Genomic DNA, 19,333 nt, shown 5'->3' on the forward strand with positions numbered 1-19,333 from the left:
CAAACCAGGCGCCAGTACTCTGAAACGTTTAAAAGAGAATTCTGAGAATCTGATAGTCAGTGCGGACCAACGTATAGCATGAGGTATGAACTTTTTATCCCTGTATTCTTCCCTCTGCTCTATGGATTTTTCATTTTCATTACAGAGGATTTGAAGTTGGCAGTTTTCTTTAGTAGACTTTTGTAAAATATCGGGATTTGATGACAGACTCTCCCTCGTTAAGAATTTTGATTAGGATAGCTCCGTAATATAAATCCTCACTATCTAGGAAGACTCGTTGTCATGTGTCTTTTCTTGTCCCCTTAAGATAAACAATGTTAATCGTATGTTCTAAGCATACTCACTGTTGTAGATACTTTCCTTTCCTCACTCAGATACCCTTTCCACGACCAAATACTCATTTGTGTTAGGTATAAACTCGCTCTTTTGATATCACATTTCTTATCCTTTTGTGCTCTTTTAAAAAAAAGAAACTTTACAGGTAGACAGCTTCTAGAAACCAATAAAGATAACGCTCTATAGAGGTCTTTTTAGTAAGAAATCCCAGCTGATGCAAAACACCCCCCTTGTTGTAAAGGAAGACACGTCGTTGTTTGCCCAAGTAAAATATGATATCGTCCGCCTCTTTCCTCCCCCCCCCCCCCCCCCCTTAGCTTCAACAAATACGTGGGGCAGACAATCCTTACATAGGGTCCAACACATTTTGAGCTAGAACCCGGTGATAAGGAAACGGAGGTCTCCCAAAACTCTTTTTCTCCGGACAGGCCCGCCCGTAGCCATGATTTTGAGGGGGGGGGGGGGGGGGGGGGGAGGGGTTCGTTTACCCATATAGCGGACCATTTTCTCTTAGATAACTCGCCCTAGCTCGCAGTGGTACTCGATTTCCTTCATTTGAGCCGACCTTCTAGTCCAGTGGGGTGGCACCCCCCCCCCCCCCTCCCATGGCTACGGGCCTGCTGGAGCGCTCCCAAAACTCTTTTTGATCCCTCCTGTTTTGACATTCTTTGCAGAACTCAGTTGCAGAACTCTCCGTCGCCTGTCCAAGACACTAAGTCTTAGCTCAACTAACCAACTTTAGAAATCTCCTCTGAAGCAAGCACCGATCAGAATACCCTAAGCTCGAATAAGCCTTTTCTCCTTGATAGAAACTCCTCCTTGAATAGGCACTTCCATTTCGTTCATCTTCTGAGCCACTTGGGTTGACGTGGGCAGTCATCAACACCTTGGTCTAAATACTAGACCACTTATATGTACGGTTCATTTTATATATAATCGAAACGATAAAATGGGATTTTCTGAATAGCAAATATTTTTTTCCTTAGGCTTGGGTATAACTTAAGAAAGACGTTTTTCTTTCAGTAAGTGCTCTTGACATGACACCTATAGGAAGTAGAAACTCTAGTCAGCCTGAAGCCCCCCTAACTGGACGATCTTGATCCTTAGGAATACATTCTGACACTGCAACCCCGCTAAAGTAGATAACTTTCAAAGTTGGAAATCTCCTCTTGGCCCTTCAGACTAAACGAGTCCATCTCTCCACATATATCTCCCACCAGAGTAAGCATGTAGACCTTAGAAAAGGCATTCTCACGAGGCAGGACCTCTCAAAGGCAGTTCTTTCATCCCTGAAATAAGACGCTTTACCCTTAAGGAAGAACCCTCTTTTCCTGTATAGTCAATAAAGTAAACAACCCCTGAATAGTAGGCATTCTCCTGCAGATGCACTTGGCACCTCTTTAAAGAGTAAGGTCCTTTATTTACCCCTGAATTAGAGACTCCGGACTCTTGTATCCCTCTTCACAGATATTCTCCTGATTAGGCCTGTATTTTGAACCAGAAGAATCAAGTTTCTTTATCTAATAAGGTATCTTGAACGCGGTCGCCTTGTGTATATGTATAAAGTCTATAAAGTCCATAGAATAGGCCTTTCGCTCTGCAGGAAACCTTCATTTTCTTTGTGAAATAGTTGTCGTTCACATTAGGTGTGCGCCTGCAGCGTCGCCTCTTCATAAGTGGGCGGAAGGTCATAAGGTGGCAGTTCCCTATCTTGGTTCAACACACTTTCATAAGACGGCGGTGTTATCGCCACATCGTAATTGTTATCAATATTTATCAGAGAACTCATAGTTATGCCAGTAAACTCATTGGTATTATCGAGCTGTCTCGGCATTCCCGAACCATTAGCTACCCCTCTTCGGGTACTTGTCGGCCTCCCGAACCCTCTTCGGCGTCTTCGTCGCGGCAATTGTTGCAGCCTCTTGATATAGAAGTAAATGACGATTATGAATATGGCAACAGCCACAAGAGTCCCCACAGTAATCTCAGATGATTCTTCGATGTCAGGAGGACTGGAGTTCTGTGTAAATGAGTCGTAATTCGGCGTTATCTCTTGTATAATAGTCCGGTTGCTTTTGTCTCTTTCCATGGTGTTCTACGGAGTTGAACATGGCTTGTCTGTTTATGGAATCGCATCCGGCGAGTCTGCTTTAAAGTTTATTCTTTTTCCATACATTATTCCATGTGCGTCTTTGATCGAATGTCATGCCTTCAGAAGGCCATGACTTCAGGAAGTATCATCTGCCGAGCTCAGAAGCCTTAACGAAAGCCTAGAGGTAGTAACAGAACACACGACTCTAGGCGCGCGTTTAACGCAATGCTCGTCTTCCGTGACACTTAAATACACGCTCACACAACACTTCAATCTCGTGACCCTCTGAAACAACCATAACAGAACAAAAATAACGATATAATGCACCCATTGAATCTGGCATTATCATATTCCCTTGGCCTTATAGCTACACACAAAAATCATGCGTAAAAATCAAATCACAATATTCTCAACTCCCTGTGAAATGACATCAGTCGTTTACTTAATATTTTATTTATTCAACAATTCTTCAAAAAAAGAGGTGAAAAAAGCCATGTGTTCTTAGCTTGCTGTCCCTAGACCCGATGAATAATATCCATAGACTAGGTCGGCCCAGTCTTCCCTCACTAGGTCTAGAATTCTCTAACCACTTGAAAGCTTTTTACCGAAGACTATCAGAGAGAGTGTATTTACTTTTGTTAGAATTTTTTTCCGAAATAATAGCTATTAGCCCGGTCGTACAAGTAACAACCACTCGAATGTTGAAGCATGTGCGTGCGTGTACTGAGGAATACAGAATAGCATGTGTGTTGAGTGTTGATCTCTATTAACCAGTATAAATGGTTTGTTCAACGCGTTATTCTCCCACCCTTGGAGAAGTTGTTGTATGTTTTGAGACAGAGTCTCGTCGTGCCGTGATATCATTTCGATTGGCCAAACAGAGTGCGTCACTCTTTGTTTATCTCACCTCCCCTAGGGTTGTTTTTAAAATAATAAATAATCTAACAATTGACATTTTCTTTGTTGCGCTTTGAGAGGCTTACCACACAATATTGTTTGCTCAAAGAGAACGAAAAGCAATTGCTTAAAAACAAAACAGCACAGGTACGGAGTGACTCTATCGTAGTGGTTCTACCGTAGTTAAGTCTCCTGTCGTGCTATTTAAAACCCGTTCCCAAGTCTCCCCAGCCACAAACAAATATGATGGATGAGAGTCGTATCAATAACCACCTCATGACATTTCTCTTTCACACCTACCGTAATGATTCGAATAACCACCCGGGGCGTCTATTTAATTTTTCAGGTCTTATTGGAGAGGGGAGGTTTATTAGGGTGGGGGACTTATTAAAAGGGGGGCGCTATTCGAGTTATTACGCTATTTTCTTTATGACACCTTGGCAGGCATTTATACCCTTGATGAAGCACTACGGTTTAAGACAAATGGAATCTCGCGTGCAAGCTTGTTTGAAATAGGTGCTTTCGCATAACGAACACAAATCATAGGCTTCAGCCCAGCCCTGTGTTGTATCATTGAGAAAAAATAAGAGATTTTATGTTATAAGCTTTTTTTTGCGTTTGATTGCGGCTCAGTCAAAACCCCTTATATTCGCGAAAACGTTTTTTTATACGGTAGTTAGTTCATTAATCGCTTGTAAGCCTCTACTTCTTTACAAAACTAATTATCAACCAAGTCGTCATCCCGCCCCTTGACCTCACGGTCTGACAGCCCCCAAGTCACGGAAACCCTCCTACAAAAAAACGATTAAGGGCAATTATATAACAACTAAGAAATCTCACACTAATCGATTAATGATCTTACCCCTTGCTAAGACAATGTTCAATACTCAAAATAAAAGCAGTGAAATTTTAAAGATTATTCGCACATTCAGATTTAACTAAGATTGTTTCAAGAACATTTCTGAAAAATTTTGTCGTTAGATGAAAAAAAAAGTATTGGTTTTCAACACAGACGTAAAATGGCCACTCGCTTGTGTTCTTTTCTTCGCGTCGCATTGCTCACGTGCCTAATCGACCAATAGCAAGTAAAGCCAACGAGGGAAAGAAAAACGATTAAAGAATGACATGCACAATTAAGAAAAGCTTTATTATTCTGAGACAATTGGATAATTGCTAAACGAATTTAACAGCAAATATTTTTATTTTCCATCGTCAAAAGGGCTATCCCCAGGTGACTGGGGTCTTTCCATTTTCTTATAAGAAAATTCATGGAAAATCCAACAGACACATAGACATCTGTCTAAATTATTCCACATGAGTACTATGCGCAATCAAATATTGATGAGCACGTACGGTTGCGTAGCCACAAGGTTGTGTGACATCGTGACAAACAGAGTAACACTGGTCAAGTTAGCCAGATGTGGGCGACGTTAGATTGTGTTTACCGCGCTCACGAAGACTTCTTTTTCTTCCCTGCTCTCCCAAATATCCGAATGAAAGTATACTTTGGCCATTTAGAGACCTGAGGAAAGGAAAAGAGAAACAGAGGTTGCCGGAGTGACAGTTCGGTTATTTGCATTTCGTTTATATCCGATAATTCAGTAGATAGCACCTGTCGGGAGCCAGAACTAAAAAGCCGGCATGGTAGCCTGTCAGTGGCTTTAAATACAAGTGTTATGAGCTCGGTGCTTGTTAGTTTGAAGCAGCCATGGCGAGAGGAGTTGTGTACATCTTGGTTATTACCTCAACTCTGTGTTGCTGTGGGTCTGCACTAAAGAGGAATTGCCTCGTCTATAGCGACTGTGGCTTAGCGAAGAAATGCTGCGAAAACGTATGCCTAGCGCGGCTAAGCTGCGACGGCTCGTGCTCGGCTCATATGGATTGTGATCAGGATTACGGTGAGGAATGTATTAAAAGTCGCTGTAGATGCGTCCGTGAGCCGTGTATCACCGAGCGCGGGGACAAACAAGAATGCGACAGAGACGCGGATTGCGCTGCAAACAAGACCTGCATAAACAGTTTCTGCCAGACAAGAAAGACATTTCCAGTTCGTGATCCAAACTTCAGTCCTGCAGTCCTAGGCGTCGTTGCTACAGTCGGACTGGTGATGTTTGCTGGCGCGTTTTACTGCTGTCTTAGAAAACAGCACACATCGCGTCCGTCTTTAGCGGCTAAGGAAGCGCATGTTCGCGCAATAGAACGCTCTAAATCTACGCTGAATGATTACGACGAAACCTCGGAAAGGAGAAATGCTGATAGAAATTCTGAAAAGTCGCTGTTTGGGCAAACAAACGGCTCCAATGAACCGTTACGATGTGAGCACGCAAGAAGGCAGGAAGCTATACACAAAAGGCCCAGCTCTGGTTTGGTAGGTAGCCTAGACTTGTCGGCGATCATGGAAGAGGAGGAAATTAGTGAAGTTACCGTGACATAATCAGCCAAACCGAGATTATTTTGACGCACGGCTAGAACCAGCTAAAGTACTCTAGCAAATTTTAACACAAAGAAAATATCTGCTCGGCGGGCAAGCACGAGTAATCAGCGATGCTATCTCTTATAGAGTCGTCTGCACAAAGTGGAATAGCTTACGCAGCACGCAGTCGAACGCGTCGAAGACCGTGCGCAATTCAAAAGGCAAGCTTCACAAGCACTACATATCAAAACAGAGACCCAGCTGCTACACGTACCACTAAACTGCGATTAGAAATTCAGATTTTCGCTCCAGACGTTATCGCGCTAGATTACCTCCGCAAAAATTCTAAAACAGAAGTGAGGTTAGACAGAAGTAGAAAGAATGTTTATTTTTGGGAAATTTCACTCATTCTTTGGCGATAAACCAGTATACTTATCGCCGGATATAGGTCTCTTGAGCGCGAGTCTTTGACAGATGCGTAATCGTCATTCGGTATTGAGCCAGGATGGACTGTAAATTGCTAAGCAGAATCGCACGTGTGAAAATCCACAAAATGAACTAGCTAGTGTAGATATGATATTAAACTTATACAAATAACCTGTGGCTGTTAGCTACCTAGCTAGCAAACAAACAGAAAAAAGGCCAAGATAAGCGAATTCTAATATGATTAACATTTTGTAAATGCTGTTGTTTGTGTGTCTCACAGTGCAAGGTTATCAAGCTAAATGAATATCCATAGTACGAAAAAAGATAAACATTTGACATTCAATTGAATAGAAAAGCTATTTTTGTTGAGGCGAACCATGCGAAGTTTGTCAAGAATATTTATGATTTAGTGTCCCAATTTAATATTGTAAAAGTCTTCGTGTAATTATCTTAAAAAGAATACCTTTATTTTTTATTAAAATGCCAAATTTTCACACTCTATTGCTAGACATCTCAACGTCAGATGCTCATAATTATCAAAAAATAACAAAAATAACACGATTTGTCATTTCGTGGTGTCCTTCCTACGGAGACGACCTCTTGTTGAATTTGACGTGTAAAAATGCTCGCTCTACGTGGTTGATGGCAAAGGAAATTTATGAATCGTTTTTATAACGGGAATGACATTCAACCTTGCTGTCCGAATATAAAATTTGCCTTTTTTATCTATTTTGTTAAGGACCTTTTTTTTTTAGAAAATTTGAGTATTGTCAAAAATAGCAAGTGCCATAGCTAAAAGCGCGTTGCTATGTTATAGAAGGGTATACGGGAATACGCAGGAATGCCCGCTTTTCGGGATGCAATGTTTTTTGCAATTATACTGGAATTGAAGGAGAAAATTAGGGATTAGAGAAAATTAGGGATGATTTCTTTCGGGAAACATGGTTTGAGCCTTTGTGTGTTAGTAGCGGGGGGAGGATTCGGGAGAAGTCCTCAAAAAATCTGGACACGTAATTCCGAGATATTTGATTAACGATTGAGATCGACATATTCATATTCCACAAAAACTGTTTCCGGATAACTAGATTTTGAGGGTCTACTCTAGACCCCCACACAACCTTCATAGAACAGGTAAATGAACCAAATTGAAATGCTAAAATTTTTGTTGGCCCCCTTGATACGGGTTTCCTGTTTTCCTTTGTCCGCGCTAGGCTGGGTTGGAGATTTAACGATCAACAGGTGTTACTGAATGCTAATGGTTTCTGTCATAGTTGAATGGGTTCCAATAAAGCGCCTTTCAAGGGAGGACAGGTCTCCAAGTTGACCACTTGTCGCGCGAGCCAAAAGTCGCGCAAAATATCGACGTATCATCACCCGTCTTTGGCTTAGAGATTCCTCTGAAGAATAAAAAACTAAACTCTTATCATCACACAACGGTAAGATCTCATTATGTGTCGCGTAGCATGATGCTTTTGCGCTTGAGAGTTATAAAGAGAGTAAGAGACGAAAAAAATTGCATTTTTCTCTTTTCTTAGTGAATGACTGCTAATAACAGTTCTCAAAAACAGTTCTCACCAACAAAAATCCTCGACAGTTCCATACGGGAGACGACAAGTCTCCCGTGTTTATTTCAAAGGACCTGCTGGTCGAGTAGTAAAAGTTGAAAGCTGCTGGTGGAGACAGACCATAATAACCAGAACGATCTTTTTATACCCCTCCTCGTTACTTGACAAGCCAAATGGTACCTCGAACATGCTCGGTTTACATGCTGAAAAAAAAATCAATTCTCGCATAGGATCGCCCAGGATTTTTTACTTGCAGACATAAAAGTGACGTTAGGTGATAATGTCAGCATGGCTATTCAAGCTGTTTCTAGCTCTTTTAGGTTCATTCGTATGCGCGCGTTTTTCCTTCAAAGAAATAGGGAACTTGCAGACATCACTTGACTTTTGAGTGACAAACTCGCGCGCTCTGGCTTTTGGCGGCAAAACAACAACAAAAAGCAACTAATTTAGTTAAAATAACCCACATGCAAAAGCGTTTGACTGACTGACTGAAATGCCGCCCTTTCATCAATTTAACTTTCACTGTCAATAGGCGCTGGCAGGCAAACATGAACGTCATTATTGGAACTTTTGCTTTCGTGTGTCTTTCCCTTCCATTGTACCTCGGTGAGTAAAATATGTATGATTCACTAGAACTATATCAAAAGGCTTTGATACTGTATGTGTGATTTACTTACTTAGTTAACCCGGAGGGGGACACTCCTTTAAAAATAGACGGGGATGGTCGTTTGCAAAATGAAAGGGATAGCAATTTGGGTGTGGTCAACAGCAATTCTTACCCCTAAGAGATGGCACATTACCCCTAAGAGATGGCACATTACCCCTAAGAGATGGCACATTACCCCTAAGAGATGGCGCATTACCCCTAAGAGATGGCACATTACCCCTAAGAGATGGCACATTACCCCTAAGAGATGGCACATTACCCCTAAGAGATGGCGCATTACCCCTAAGAGATGGCACATTACCCCTAAGAGATGGCGCATTACCCCTAAGAGATGGCGCATTACCCCTAAGAGATGGCGCATTACCCCTAAGAGATGGCGCATTACCCCTAAGAGATGGCGCATTACCCCTAAGAGATGGCGCATTACCCCTAAGAGATGGCGCATTACCCCTAAGAGATGGCGCATTACCCCTAAGAGATGGCGCATTACCCCTAAGAGATGGCGCATTTGGCGTAGGCACAACTATTAGCTACAGGCGGAATTTTAGTTTAGCAGAATCGAGAGAATCCCAAGGGATAGCAGTTGGTAGAGTTTTTCACCCCGAAGATACAACGATAATCCCCGTCTTTTGTTTTACTTTTATGGAGAGTCCCCCTCCAAACCGGGTTTATAAATCAACTAGATTGAGTCATTTTGCTAGTTATTTCTAATAAATCAACTAGGTTGAGTCATTTTGCCAGTTATTTCTCGTTCTTGCCTCCTGCCATTCACCAGTCTTGCATAACGATACGTCATTCTACATATATATATTTATTTTTACAGGAGAAGCCCGAAGTTTGGTCAGGCGGGATGTGCCGCCAATAGGTGAGGCTATTCGTGTGTGTCAGCAGGACTTCGTGTTAGCGAGTCATATGACTCCCATTTAATGATTTTTCTCATGTTTTGCGGTGCTCACCTAACGAGTCAATTACATGTCACATTTATTTCATTTTGTTTTATTTATTTTTCTTTTGCTTTAGCACTTCCGGTAAACTTGTCAGCGAAATACAACTTGACCACTACTGCCATCCCTGTCACGACAGCGACGACGACGACAACACCAGGTGCGTTATCACGTGATAAACTGTGTCACATGATATGACAAATCCATCACGTGCGTTATCACGTGATAAACTGTGTCACATGATATGACAAATCCATCACGTGCGTTATCACGCGATAAACTATGTCACATGATATGACAAATCCATGAGGTGTGTTATCACGTGATGAACTGTGTCACATGATATGACAAATCCATGAGGTGTGTTATCACGTGATAAACTGACCCTTCATTTCATTGATCGGTTCAAGTTATCCTTTTAAGGATTGACGGGAAGGGATCCTTCATTCCATTGATTGGTTCGAGTTATCCCTTTTAGGGTTGATTGGATTGAACCCTTCATTTCATTGATCGTTCGAGTTATCCCTTTTAGGATTGATTGGATTCAACCCTTCATTTCATTGATCGGTTCAAGTTATCCTTTTAAGGATTGACGGGAAGGGATCCTTCATTCCATCGATTGGTTCGAGTTATCCCTTTTAGGATTGATTGGATTGAACCCTTCATTTCATTGATCGTTCGAGTTATCCCTTTTAGGATTGATTGGATTCAACCCTTCATTTCATTGATCGGTTCAAGTTATCCTTTTAAGGATTGACGGGAAGGGATCCTTCATTCCATCGATTGGTTCGAGTTATCCCTTTTAGGATTGATTGGATTGAACCCTTCATTTCATTGATCGGTTCAAGTTATCCCTTTTAGATTTGATGCGATGGGATCCTTCATTTCAATGATCGGTTAGAATTGACGGGATGTGACCCTTGTTTTTATTTTTCGGTTTGGGTTTTTTGTTTATCTATCATCAGGCATCGTAGTCCTATCATGGAGACTTAAAACCTTTTCTTTGGCTTTGCAGAAACCTCCAAAGATAAGTCCAGCAAAAAAGATAGTGATGTGAAAATAGTTCATGAGTCTCATCCCAATCCTCCAGTGCCTACTCCTCCGAACTTTTCCAAGGATGAAATGACCCTTAAACCGGAAGCGACTGTCAAACCGGAAGTGACTCTTAAACAGGAAACGACTATTCAAGCTACAACAGCGACCACAGCGCGTCGCTCAGATATGACAACAAAACCATCCAAAGATGCAAAGAAGCAAGTTGAAGAATATGGCTTCAGCGATAAGTACCTAGGTATCATAACTTACATAAGATATACCAAATGCTGGTAATCGACTTTAAAAAAAATTTCGTCACGATTGTTACGAATTCGTCAGAGGGGGAATCCAGATTTTGGGCCTTTTTTTGTTACAAGGTACATATACTATTGAAGGTGCAGCGCTCTCACTGAATAAATAATTGGAGTGTCACGGAACGCTCCTATCAGTCAGTCAGTCAGTCAGTCAGTCAGTCAGTCAGTCAGTCAGTCAGTCAGTCAGTCAGTCAGTCAGTCAGTCAGTCAGTCACTCAGTCAGTCAGTCAGTCAGTCACTCAGTCAGTCACTCAGTCAGTCACTCAGTCAGTCACTCAGTCAGTCACTCAGTTGCCCTCCCACGCACTTCCCTGGTGGCTTATTACCCTCCGCTCACCTATTACTAAAGCAGGGGTGGATACTTTCCTTAACTTTGCCATCGTGAGAATAACTTACTAATGGTTCTTTATTTACTTTTGCAGCCTCCCAAAATAGGTTTGCTGTGCGCCGTAATGTCATATTTGATGTCGTTGGTGGTGACTCCATGGGTAAGATCTTGGGAATGGGTAACGCCATGGGTAAGATCTTGGGCATGGGTAACGCCATGGGTAAGATCTTGGGAATGGGTAACGCCATGGGTAAGATCATCGGAATGGGTAATGGCACTGGTAGATTTTGGGAATAGGTCACGCCATGGGTAAGATTTTGGGAACGGGTAACGCCACGGCTAAGATCTTGAATGGGTAACGCCATGAGTAAGATCATCGGAATGGGTAATGCCATGGATATGATCTTGGGAATGGGTCACGCCATGAGTAAGATCTTGGAAATGGGTCACGCCATGGGTAAGATCTTGGAAATGGGTCACGCCATGGGTAAGATCTTGGAAATGGGTCACGCCATGAGTAAGATCATCGGAATGGGAAACGCCATAGGTAAGATCTTGAATGGGTAACGCCATGAGTAAGATCATCGGAATGGGAAACGCGATGGGTAAGATCTTGGAATTGGGTCACGCCATGAGTAAGATCTTGGAAATGGGTCACGCCATGGGTATATTTTGGGATCGCGAGTGGGTAACCATGAGATTTAGAATGGAGAAAAATCTTGGGATCTTAGTCTCTGTTTTGTTGATATTTTTTACTTTTATTTCCACAGCCTTCAGTAACTATAACGTGCTTAGTAAGCAAGAAATCTCTTTCCCTGAAAATTGATGATAAAGATGCCTCGAGATGAATATCCCCAAGAAAACACCATAATAATAAGCAATGTATACATACATATATATATACAGGTACAAGAATGTACAGGCTCTGGATTTTGTATAAACATAAATCATTTAAAAATGATACCAAAATTTAACTCGGGTTCAACTTAAAGTTCGTTCTATTATTAACCATGTCGTTAAAATAAGTAGTTTGCTATTAAAGTTTTAAATTGATATTGTATAATCAGTCAAAACTTTTTATGGCTCGTTCCCTAACCATCTTTTCAGAGGAAGGATATACTTAATGGTTTGAAAAGGAGTTTATTCCTCCCACTGTCAGCGTTACTCAACAACCCCGCCACCCTCAGCACCAACAGATTTCACGCATAACTTCCCTTTGACGATGTCTTTCTGAACCATTTGCAGGTCTATATCCATAATAGGGATAGTCCAAACACCTGAATTCAATACTAATAAAAATAATGAAAATGTAATATAGTAGTATAATTAAACACAATCACACGCTAGAATTTAAAACCATATTTATTGCTATAAACCCAGTTTAACAACAGCATCCCTTACATAGTCCCAGTCTTGCCTTGATAGTTTTCCTTAAAAAAAGCAAAAGCATCTGTTAGATAGTCTACAGATGAGCAAATCATCAGTCCTTTGGGGTATTAACCCTCTAGGACCTACGGCCGAGTGATCTGGGTTGAGAGGCCTAAGAAAAGGCTTCATCCCCCTGTAGCTGTTTCCAAACTCTACGTCCTTTCTTCCTGAAGATGTGAAAAACTTATTTTCCACGGAGTATACTAAGAAAGGGTCAACTGGCGCGTACTCACTTCTTCTCCTGGTCCAGGGATCTCCCATGGCGATGGGGAATCCGCGATCGAGCGTTGATGACCGGACTGCTTCCACCTAACCATTGAATACATTTTTAATTTTTGACATTAAAATTTAATTAGCAACAGTTCTTTCTGGTTTATTCGTGAGCGCTGAATATGTTGCGCGCGGTGTTTTCGCCCAAAAAGTCCCGTTGATTCTTAGTGCAATTAATAAAGAATACACAAATATGTGACCGACATGGCTTTACCGTATGGGTCGCCGCCGACGTTATCAAGATACACATTTCTGTGGCGGGCGGCGTAGTTAAGCTTCGCTGTAGAAAAAAGGCAATTCTTATTCATGGTGTTGCTTATTGTTGTTGTTGTTATTGTTATTATTTTTTTATTATTGCCGCTGTTAATGTTTTGGAGGCAAAAAATATTGAAAGTAATGAGTACTTGTTGCCGCCGTTTTTTTTTTATAAATACCTACCGATATAATCCCTCTTTTGGTTGACGTTAGGGTTGTATCCTTGATAAGTCTGCATCGCTGCAATGTCATACAAGGCAAGATTCTAACAATTAAGTATTTAGACACCTCCCAGACCATTCAGGGAACGAGCAAAATTTGTTGTCCAAGCGACAGAGATTAGACGTTTAAGATAAAGTGAGAGAGAGTGTTCGAAAATCTCATCAAGTCTTTGGTAGCTCGTCATCAAAGTGATTTTTTTTTTACATTATAACGCTATTAATAATGAAAAATTAAAACAAAGTGTTTTGGTAGCTCATAAAAGTGTTTTGGTAGCTCATTAAAGTCATTGGTAGTTTATATCAATGAGTCCGGTGAATATTTACATGGGTACTGTTGAACGGATCGCTTTCCCCTGCTGGAGATGATAGGACTGCCAATACCTGTAGACGCACAATTACGCTATTGACAGAGCATAAACCGCGCCCCAAACAAGTAAATATAATCATCACAACCACCACTACTATAAGCATCATCACAACCACCACTACTATAAGCATCATCATCATCATCATCATCATCACAACCACCACTACTATAAGCATCATCATCATCACTATAAGCATCATCATCATCACAACCACCACTACTATAAGCACCATCTTTATCACAACCACCACTACTATAAGCATCATCATCATCCCAACCACTATTACTATAAGCATCATCACAACCACCACTAATAAAAGCATCATCACAACCACCATTACTATAAGCATCATCATCATCACTATAAGCATCATCATCATCACAACCACTACTACTATAAGCACCATCATCATCACAACCACTATTACTATAAGCATCATCACAACCACCACTAATAAAAGCATCATCACAACCACCATTACTATAAGCATCATCATCATCACAACCACCACTACCATAAGCATCATCATCATCACAACCACCACTACTATAAGCATCATCATCATCACAACCACCACTACTATAAGCATCATCATCATCACAACCACCACTATTATAAGCATCATCATCACAACCACCACTACTATTAACATCATCACAACCACCATTACTATAAGCATCATCACAACCACCATTACTATAAGCATCATCACAACCACCATTACTATAAGCATCATTCTTACCACAACCACAATCTTTATCATTATAGTCAACGATATCAAATCATTCAAATATCATTGATATCATAATCACCATTATAATCATCATAACCATTGTCGACACCATTTTATTATCATCATATAGTAATTATAACCGTATAATGATCGCCGACAGTAGCATGAGCATCATAATTACCGACATCATCATGATTGACATCCATATCCAGCATTGTTACGCTATTAACAGGGTGGCGCAAAAGTTCGTGCAGTTTTTAAATCGCGTTGATTTTATTCGATTTCAAATTTGAATATTTGACCACAAACCTTATTTCCAGTTTTAAAAAGTAACGAATGTTGGTTAATTTTCCTTAAGAAGCACTAAGATCTTGAAGACTTTTTTCCCGTCAAAAGTTGCACGCATGCACCGAAGTCATAAATGCACATTTCACAATGTTTTTATTGTCGATGTTGTTTCAAGAGCTAGGAGCGTCGGTACACGTAAAGAAGGAAAATGAACTATCCTACAGCCCTTGCAGCAATGTTAAGGTCACCAGGCTGGTCATCTAGCACATAAATAGCCAATCTTCTACAAAAGACGCAGCGCTGCGCGAAAAGGTGGTGTTCATAGTAAGATTTTGTTGACAAAGCTTAGTGGGGGACAACAAGAGTTCTGACAAAAGTCGGCCAAAATGCGATTATCAGAGCAATATACAAGAGAGGAGATTCGAGGAATTCCCATCCCCAACATCCTACTAAAACTAAGGTGTTCAATGCGAATCGAGGGATGACATTATTACAAAACGGAACTCATGTTCACACAGCTAATGCCACTCTAATCAAATGCTGACAACAAAACTTGCCAAATTTCATAGAACAAATGACAAATGACCAGCCAATAATCCTTCCATGAGGCGTCAGAAAGTTTTGGGGGCATTTTGGACAAGAAACTTTAACTGATCCACATCCGACGATAAAATAACTATTTAGGCACCTCCGTTCTTGGCGAAATGTATCAGTAGATACACTGGATACATTTCAAGGACGTTTTCACTCTATGCCCAAGCGCATAAAAAGTATAATAAAAATAAGCGCGGCCACTATGGATTTTTTTATATTCACACACTACAATAAAGTATTGTCATCTTATGCAACACTTGTCATGCTGCTGTTTTGAAAAACGTGTTTTTTAACCCAATTTAAAAAACTTTTGATCCACCCTGTACACTTCATATCAAATCAAGATAGTTATTTCCATTCTTCTCAATATCATTTCCATCTCCATTACTGTCTTCGCAGTCACTACGTCATTTTATTTGCCATCAGAAGAATATAAAAACAGAACAATATAAAACTACCCTAATAATGCAGTCTTAACAATCGACGTACCATACGGGTCGGCGCCAGCTCTGTCGAAATACACGTTACGATGTCTAGCAGCGAGGTTTAGTTGCTCTGGGGGAAAAAACAAGTTTGTAAATTATCGTGTTTTATTATAGATTGCCATTTAGTTAAGACGTTTTCGCTTGTCTCATGAACCTAACGAATGTCGCTTTTTACCAAGAAATCGTATATCGCTTGTCGATATGTCGATACTCACGGATCGTATATCGCTTGTCGTCGTTGGGATGTCTTCCTCCAGGTAGTTCGGGCTCATTGTACGGCTCTGCGCCAATCACGGCGCTCCTGTAAATCGCTGGCGACGAGTGATACAGCAAAATCAGTAATGATAGGTGATACAGCGGAATCAGTAATGACGGTGATACAGCGAAATCAGTAATGACGGGTGATACCGCGTAAATCAGTAATGACGGGTGATACCGCGTAAATCAGTAATGACGGTGTTACAGCGGAATCAGTAATGACGGTGATACAGCGAAATCAGTAATGACGGGTGATACCGCGTAAATCAGTAATGACGGGTGATACAGCAAAATCAGTAATGACGGGTGATACAGCAAAATCAGTAATGACGGTTTATACAGCAAAATCAGTAATGACGGGTGATACAGCAAAATCAGTAATGACGGGTGATACAGCAAAACGAGTAATGACGGGTGATACAGCAAAATCAATAATGACGGGTGATACAGCAAATCAGTAATTACGGATTATACAGCAAAATCAGTAATGACGGATTATACAGCAAAACCAGTAATGACGGATGATACAGCAATATCAGTAATGACGGGTGATACAGCAAAATCAGTAATGACGGGTGATACAGCAAAATCAGTAATGACGGTGATACAGCAAAATGAGTAATGACGGGTGATACAGCAAAATCAGTAATGACGGTGATACAGCAAAATCAGTAATGACGGGTGATACAGCAAAATCAGTAATGACGGTGATACAGCAAAATCAGTAATGACGGGTGATACAGCAAAATCAGTAATGACGGGTGATACAGCAAAATCAGTAATGACGGGTGATACAGCAAAATCAGTAATGACGGGTGATACAGCAAAATCAGTAATGACGGGTGATACAGCAAAATCAGTAATGACGAATGATACAGCAATATCAGTAATGATGGATTATACAGCAAAATCAGTAATGACGGTGATACAGCAAAATCAGTAATGACGGTGATACAGCAAAATCAGTAATGACGGGTGATACAGCAAAATCAGTAATGACGGTGATACAGCAAAATCAGTAATGACGGGTGATACAGCGGAATCAGTAATGACGGGTGATACAGCGGAATCAGTAATGACGGGTGATACAGCGGAATCAGTAATGACGGGTGATACAGCAAAATCAGTAATGACGGGTGATACAGCAAAATCAGTAATGACGGTGATACAGCAAAACCAGTAATGACGGGTGATACAGCAAAATCAGTAATGACGGGTGATACAGCGGAATCAGTAATGACGGGTGATACAGCAAAATCAGTAATGACGGGTGATACAGCAAAATCAGTAATGACGGTGATACAGCAAAATCAGTAATGACGGGTGATACACCAAAACCAGTAATGACGGATGATACAGCAAAATCAGTAATGACGGTGATACAGCAAAATCAGTAATGACGGTGATACAGCAAATCAGTAATGACGGGTTTATACAGCGAAATCAGCAATGACGGATGATACAGCAAAATCAGTAATGACGGATTATACAGCAAAATGAGTAATGACGGATGATACAGCAATATCAGTAATGACGGGTGATACAGCGAAATCAGTAATGACATATGATACAGCAATATCAGTAATGACGGGTGATACAGCAAAATCCGTAATGACGGGTGATACAGCAAAATCAGTAATGACGGGTGATACAGCAATATCAGTAATGACGGATGATACAGCAATATCAGTAATGACGGGTGATACAGCGAAATCAGTAATGACGGGTGATACAGCGAAATCAGTAATGACGGATGATACAGCAAAATCAGTAATGACGGGTGATACATCAAAATCAGTAATGACGGATGATACAGCAAAACCAGTAATGACGGATGATGCAAGAAACTTCAAAGTATCCATGAGGAATGATTTAACTGATATGTGTATAACAGTTCACTTGAATTCAGCTGATCCATTGCAGGGTGTACCTGCTAGGCTACCACAGGCTTCCCGCATCTCATCTTCCGAGACTTATTTGTCAATCAAAAGTCCCATTCTATTCTCTCTACCCGTCGATTCCGTCGACACCATCCTTACTCACTCCACCCGTCGCTTCCTCTACTTCGTCTAATGTTGCCTCCACCCCACCCCACCCTATCCTATCTACTCCTCGAGTAGATATCCTATCCTATCTACTCCAAGGTCCCTCCAAGCTTCCTCCAAGGTCACACTATCCTACCCGCTCTATCTGATGCTTCGTACTTACCACTGGACGCGGCGAAGTGTGCGCCAAGACACAGCAACGATAAATACCCTCGCATATTGATCTGAGGGGTAGAATGCAGCAAGTACCGCCTATCTTTAAATTTGAATTTCTGAAGAGCTGTGAAAAAACGTCACCCAATGAGACAAATACTGCTGCCAAATAGAGGGGTGATATTATGGGATGGATATTATTTCCATTTCTCCTAAAAGCAACTCTTTTTTCATCACCTCCCCGTCTCAATGTAACTTTCGCGCGCGCTATGTCTCTGCTTCCATCTACTTCGCTGTTTTCGCTAGTGATTTTTTGGAGAGCTGTAGGTTTGTTTTGGACGGATATAGGTATGTGATGGATGGATATAGGTATGTGATGGATGGATATAGGTATGCGATGGATGGATATAGGTGCGTGATGGACGGATATAGGTATGTGATGGACGGATATAGGTATTTGATGGATGGATGTAGGTGTGTGATGGATGGATGTAGGTGTGTGACGGTTATGCCGTGATCGTTATTTCCGGTTGCGCCACGCTCCACAAAATCGCAACAGGTGTAATGGTATGTGTGTGAAACATGGAAAATTTATCAATAAACCACCAAGACTCCCCGGAGATACAGACTTGTGTCTCTGTTAGCCATCAATCCTTTTCCAATTGATATTATGTAACTGGGACAAATGAGAAGAAGAAAAAATTACACTTAAAAGTATGTGACACTACGTGTGAACGAATGTCCAAATCAATATTTGAATCACGCTTTTCGTAGAGTATATAGACGCCCCCTTTCTCGCAAGGGAATCTTAAGGTTCACTTTTTAACGTGAAATAAATCCTTCCGAATATATCCTTCCTTTTTGATATAACAAAACTGTTTTTTCACAGGCTATATAAAAAACAAAGTCAAATAAAGATTTTAACAACAAGAGACCAAGGCAAGATTTAAAACAAGATATAACAGGTACAAAAGATTGTGGGTTTCTTTTTTAAGATAAAGGCAAGATGGAATAAGATAATGATTGCAGGGAGAATTATTGCTGATCTCCCTTTTGTACTCACCTTTAATGGAAAATTCCTCCCGAAATATCACCGGAAGATCGCACAGTTTGATCACCGCTCCTTTGTTGCCAAAGGTATTTTGATAACATGTGCCGGTGACGTATTGTATAGTTCAGGTACCCGTATGTGAGCGTCGACTCTTACTGGTGGATGAT

General features: G+C 41.0%; 3 protein-coding genes across 3 annotated transcripts; 2 read left to right on the plus strand and 1 right to left on the minus strand.

The window, feature by feature from the left end:
• Positions 1 to 4,642: 4,642 nt before the first annotated feature.
• LOC116606011 lies at positions 4,643 to 6,665 on the plus strand. Its single transcript, XM_032368533.2, has one exon. The coding sequence runs from the start codon at positions 5,034 to 5,036 to the stop codon at positions 5,757 to 5,759; it is 726 nt and encodes a 241-aa protein (XP_032224424.2). The 5' UTR covers positions 4,643 to 5,033; the 3' UTR covers positions 5,760 to 6,665.
• A 781-nt stretch (positions 6,666 to 7,446) lies between these two features.
• On the plus strand, positions 7,447 to 12,330 carry LOC116606012. Its single transcript, XM_048728730.1, has 7 exons — positions 7,447 to 7,600; positions 8,262 to 8,335; positions 9,220 to 9,261; positions 9,417 to 9,500; positions 10,356 to 10,631; positions 11,112 to 11,177; positions 11,788 to 12,330. Exons 2-7 carry the CDS (start codon positions 8,278 to 8,280, stop codon positions 11,841 to 11,843), a joined length of 582 nt encoding a protein of 193 aa, XP_048584687.1. The 5' UTR covers positions 7,447 to 7,600; positions 8,262 to 8,277; the 3' UTR covers positions 11,844 to 12,330.
• A 31-nt stretch (positions 12,331 to 12,361) lies between these two features.
• LOC116606013 lies at positions 12,362 to 19,323 on the minus strand. The gene is made up of 9 exons (XM_048728731.1): positions 19,179 to 19,323; positions 18,126 to 18,242; positions 15,875 to 15,970; positions 15,664 to 15,729; positions 13,516 to 13,572; positions 13,154 to 13,210; positions 12,930 to 12,995; positions 12,679 to 12,754; positions 12,362 to 12,447 (listed from the first exon to the last, which is right to left on the minus strand). The coding sequence occupies exons 2-9, from the start codon at positions 18,178 to 18,180 to the stop codon at positions 12,399 to 12,401; spliced, it is 522 nt and encodes a 173-aa protein (XP_048584688.1). The 5' UTR covers positions 18,181 to 18,242; positions 19,179 to 19,323; the 3' UTR covers positions 12,362 to 12,398.
• Between the last annotated feature and the right edge of the window lie 10 nt (positions 19,324 to 19,333).

The sequence above is a fragment of the Nematostella vectensis genome, chromosome 6 (genome assembly GCF_932526225.1).
Source record: "Nematostella vectensis chromosome 6, jaNemVect1.1, whole genome shotgun sequence".
Lineage (NCBI taxonomy): Eukaryota > Metazoa > Cnidaria > Anthozoa > Actiniaria > Edwardsiidae > Nematostella > Nematostella vectensis.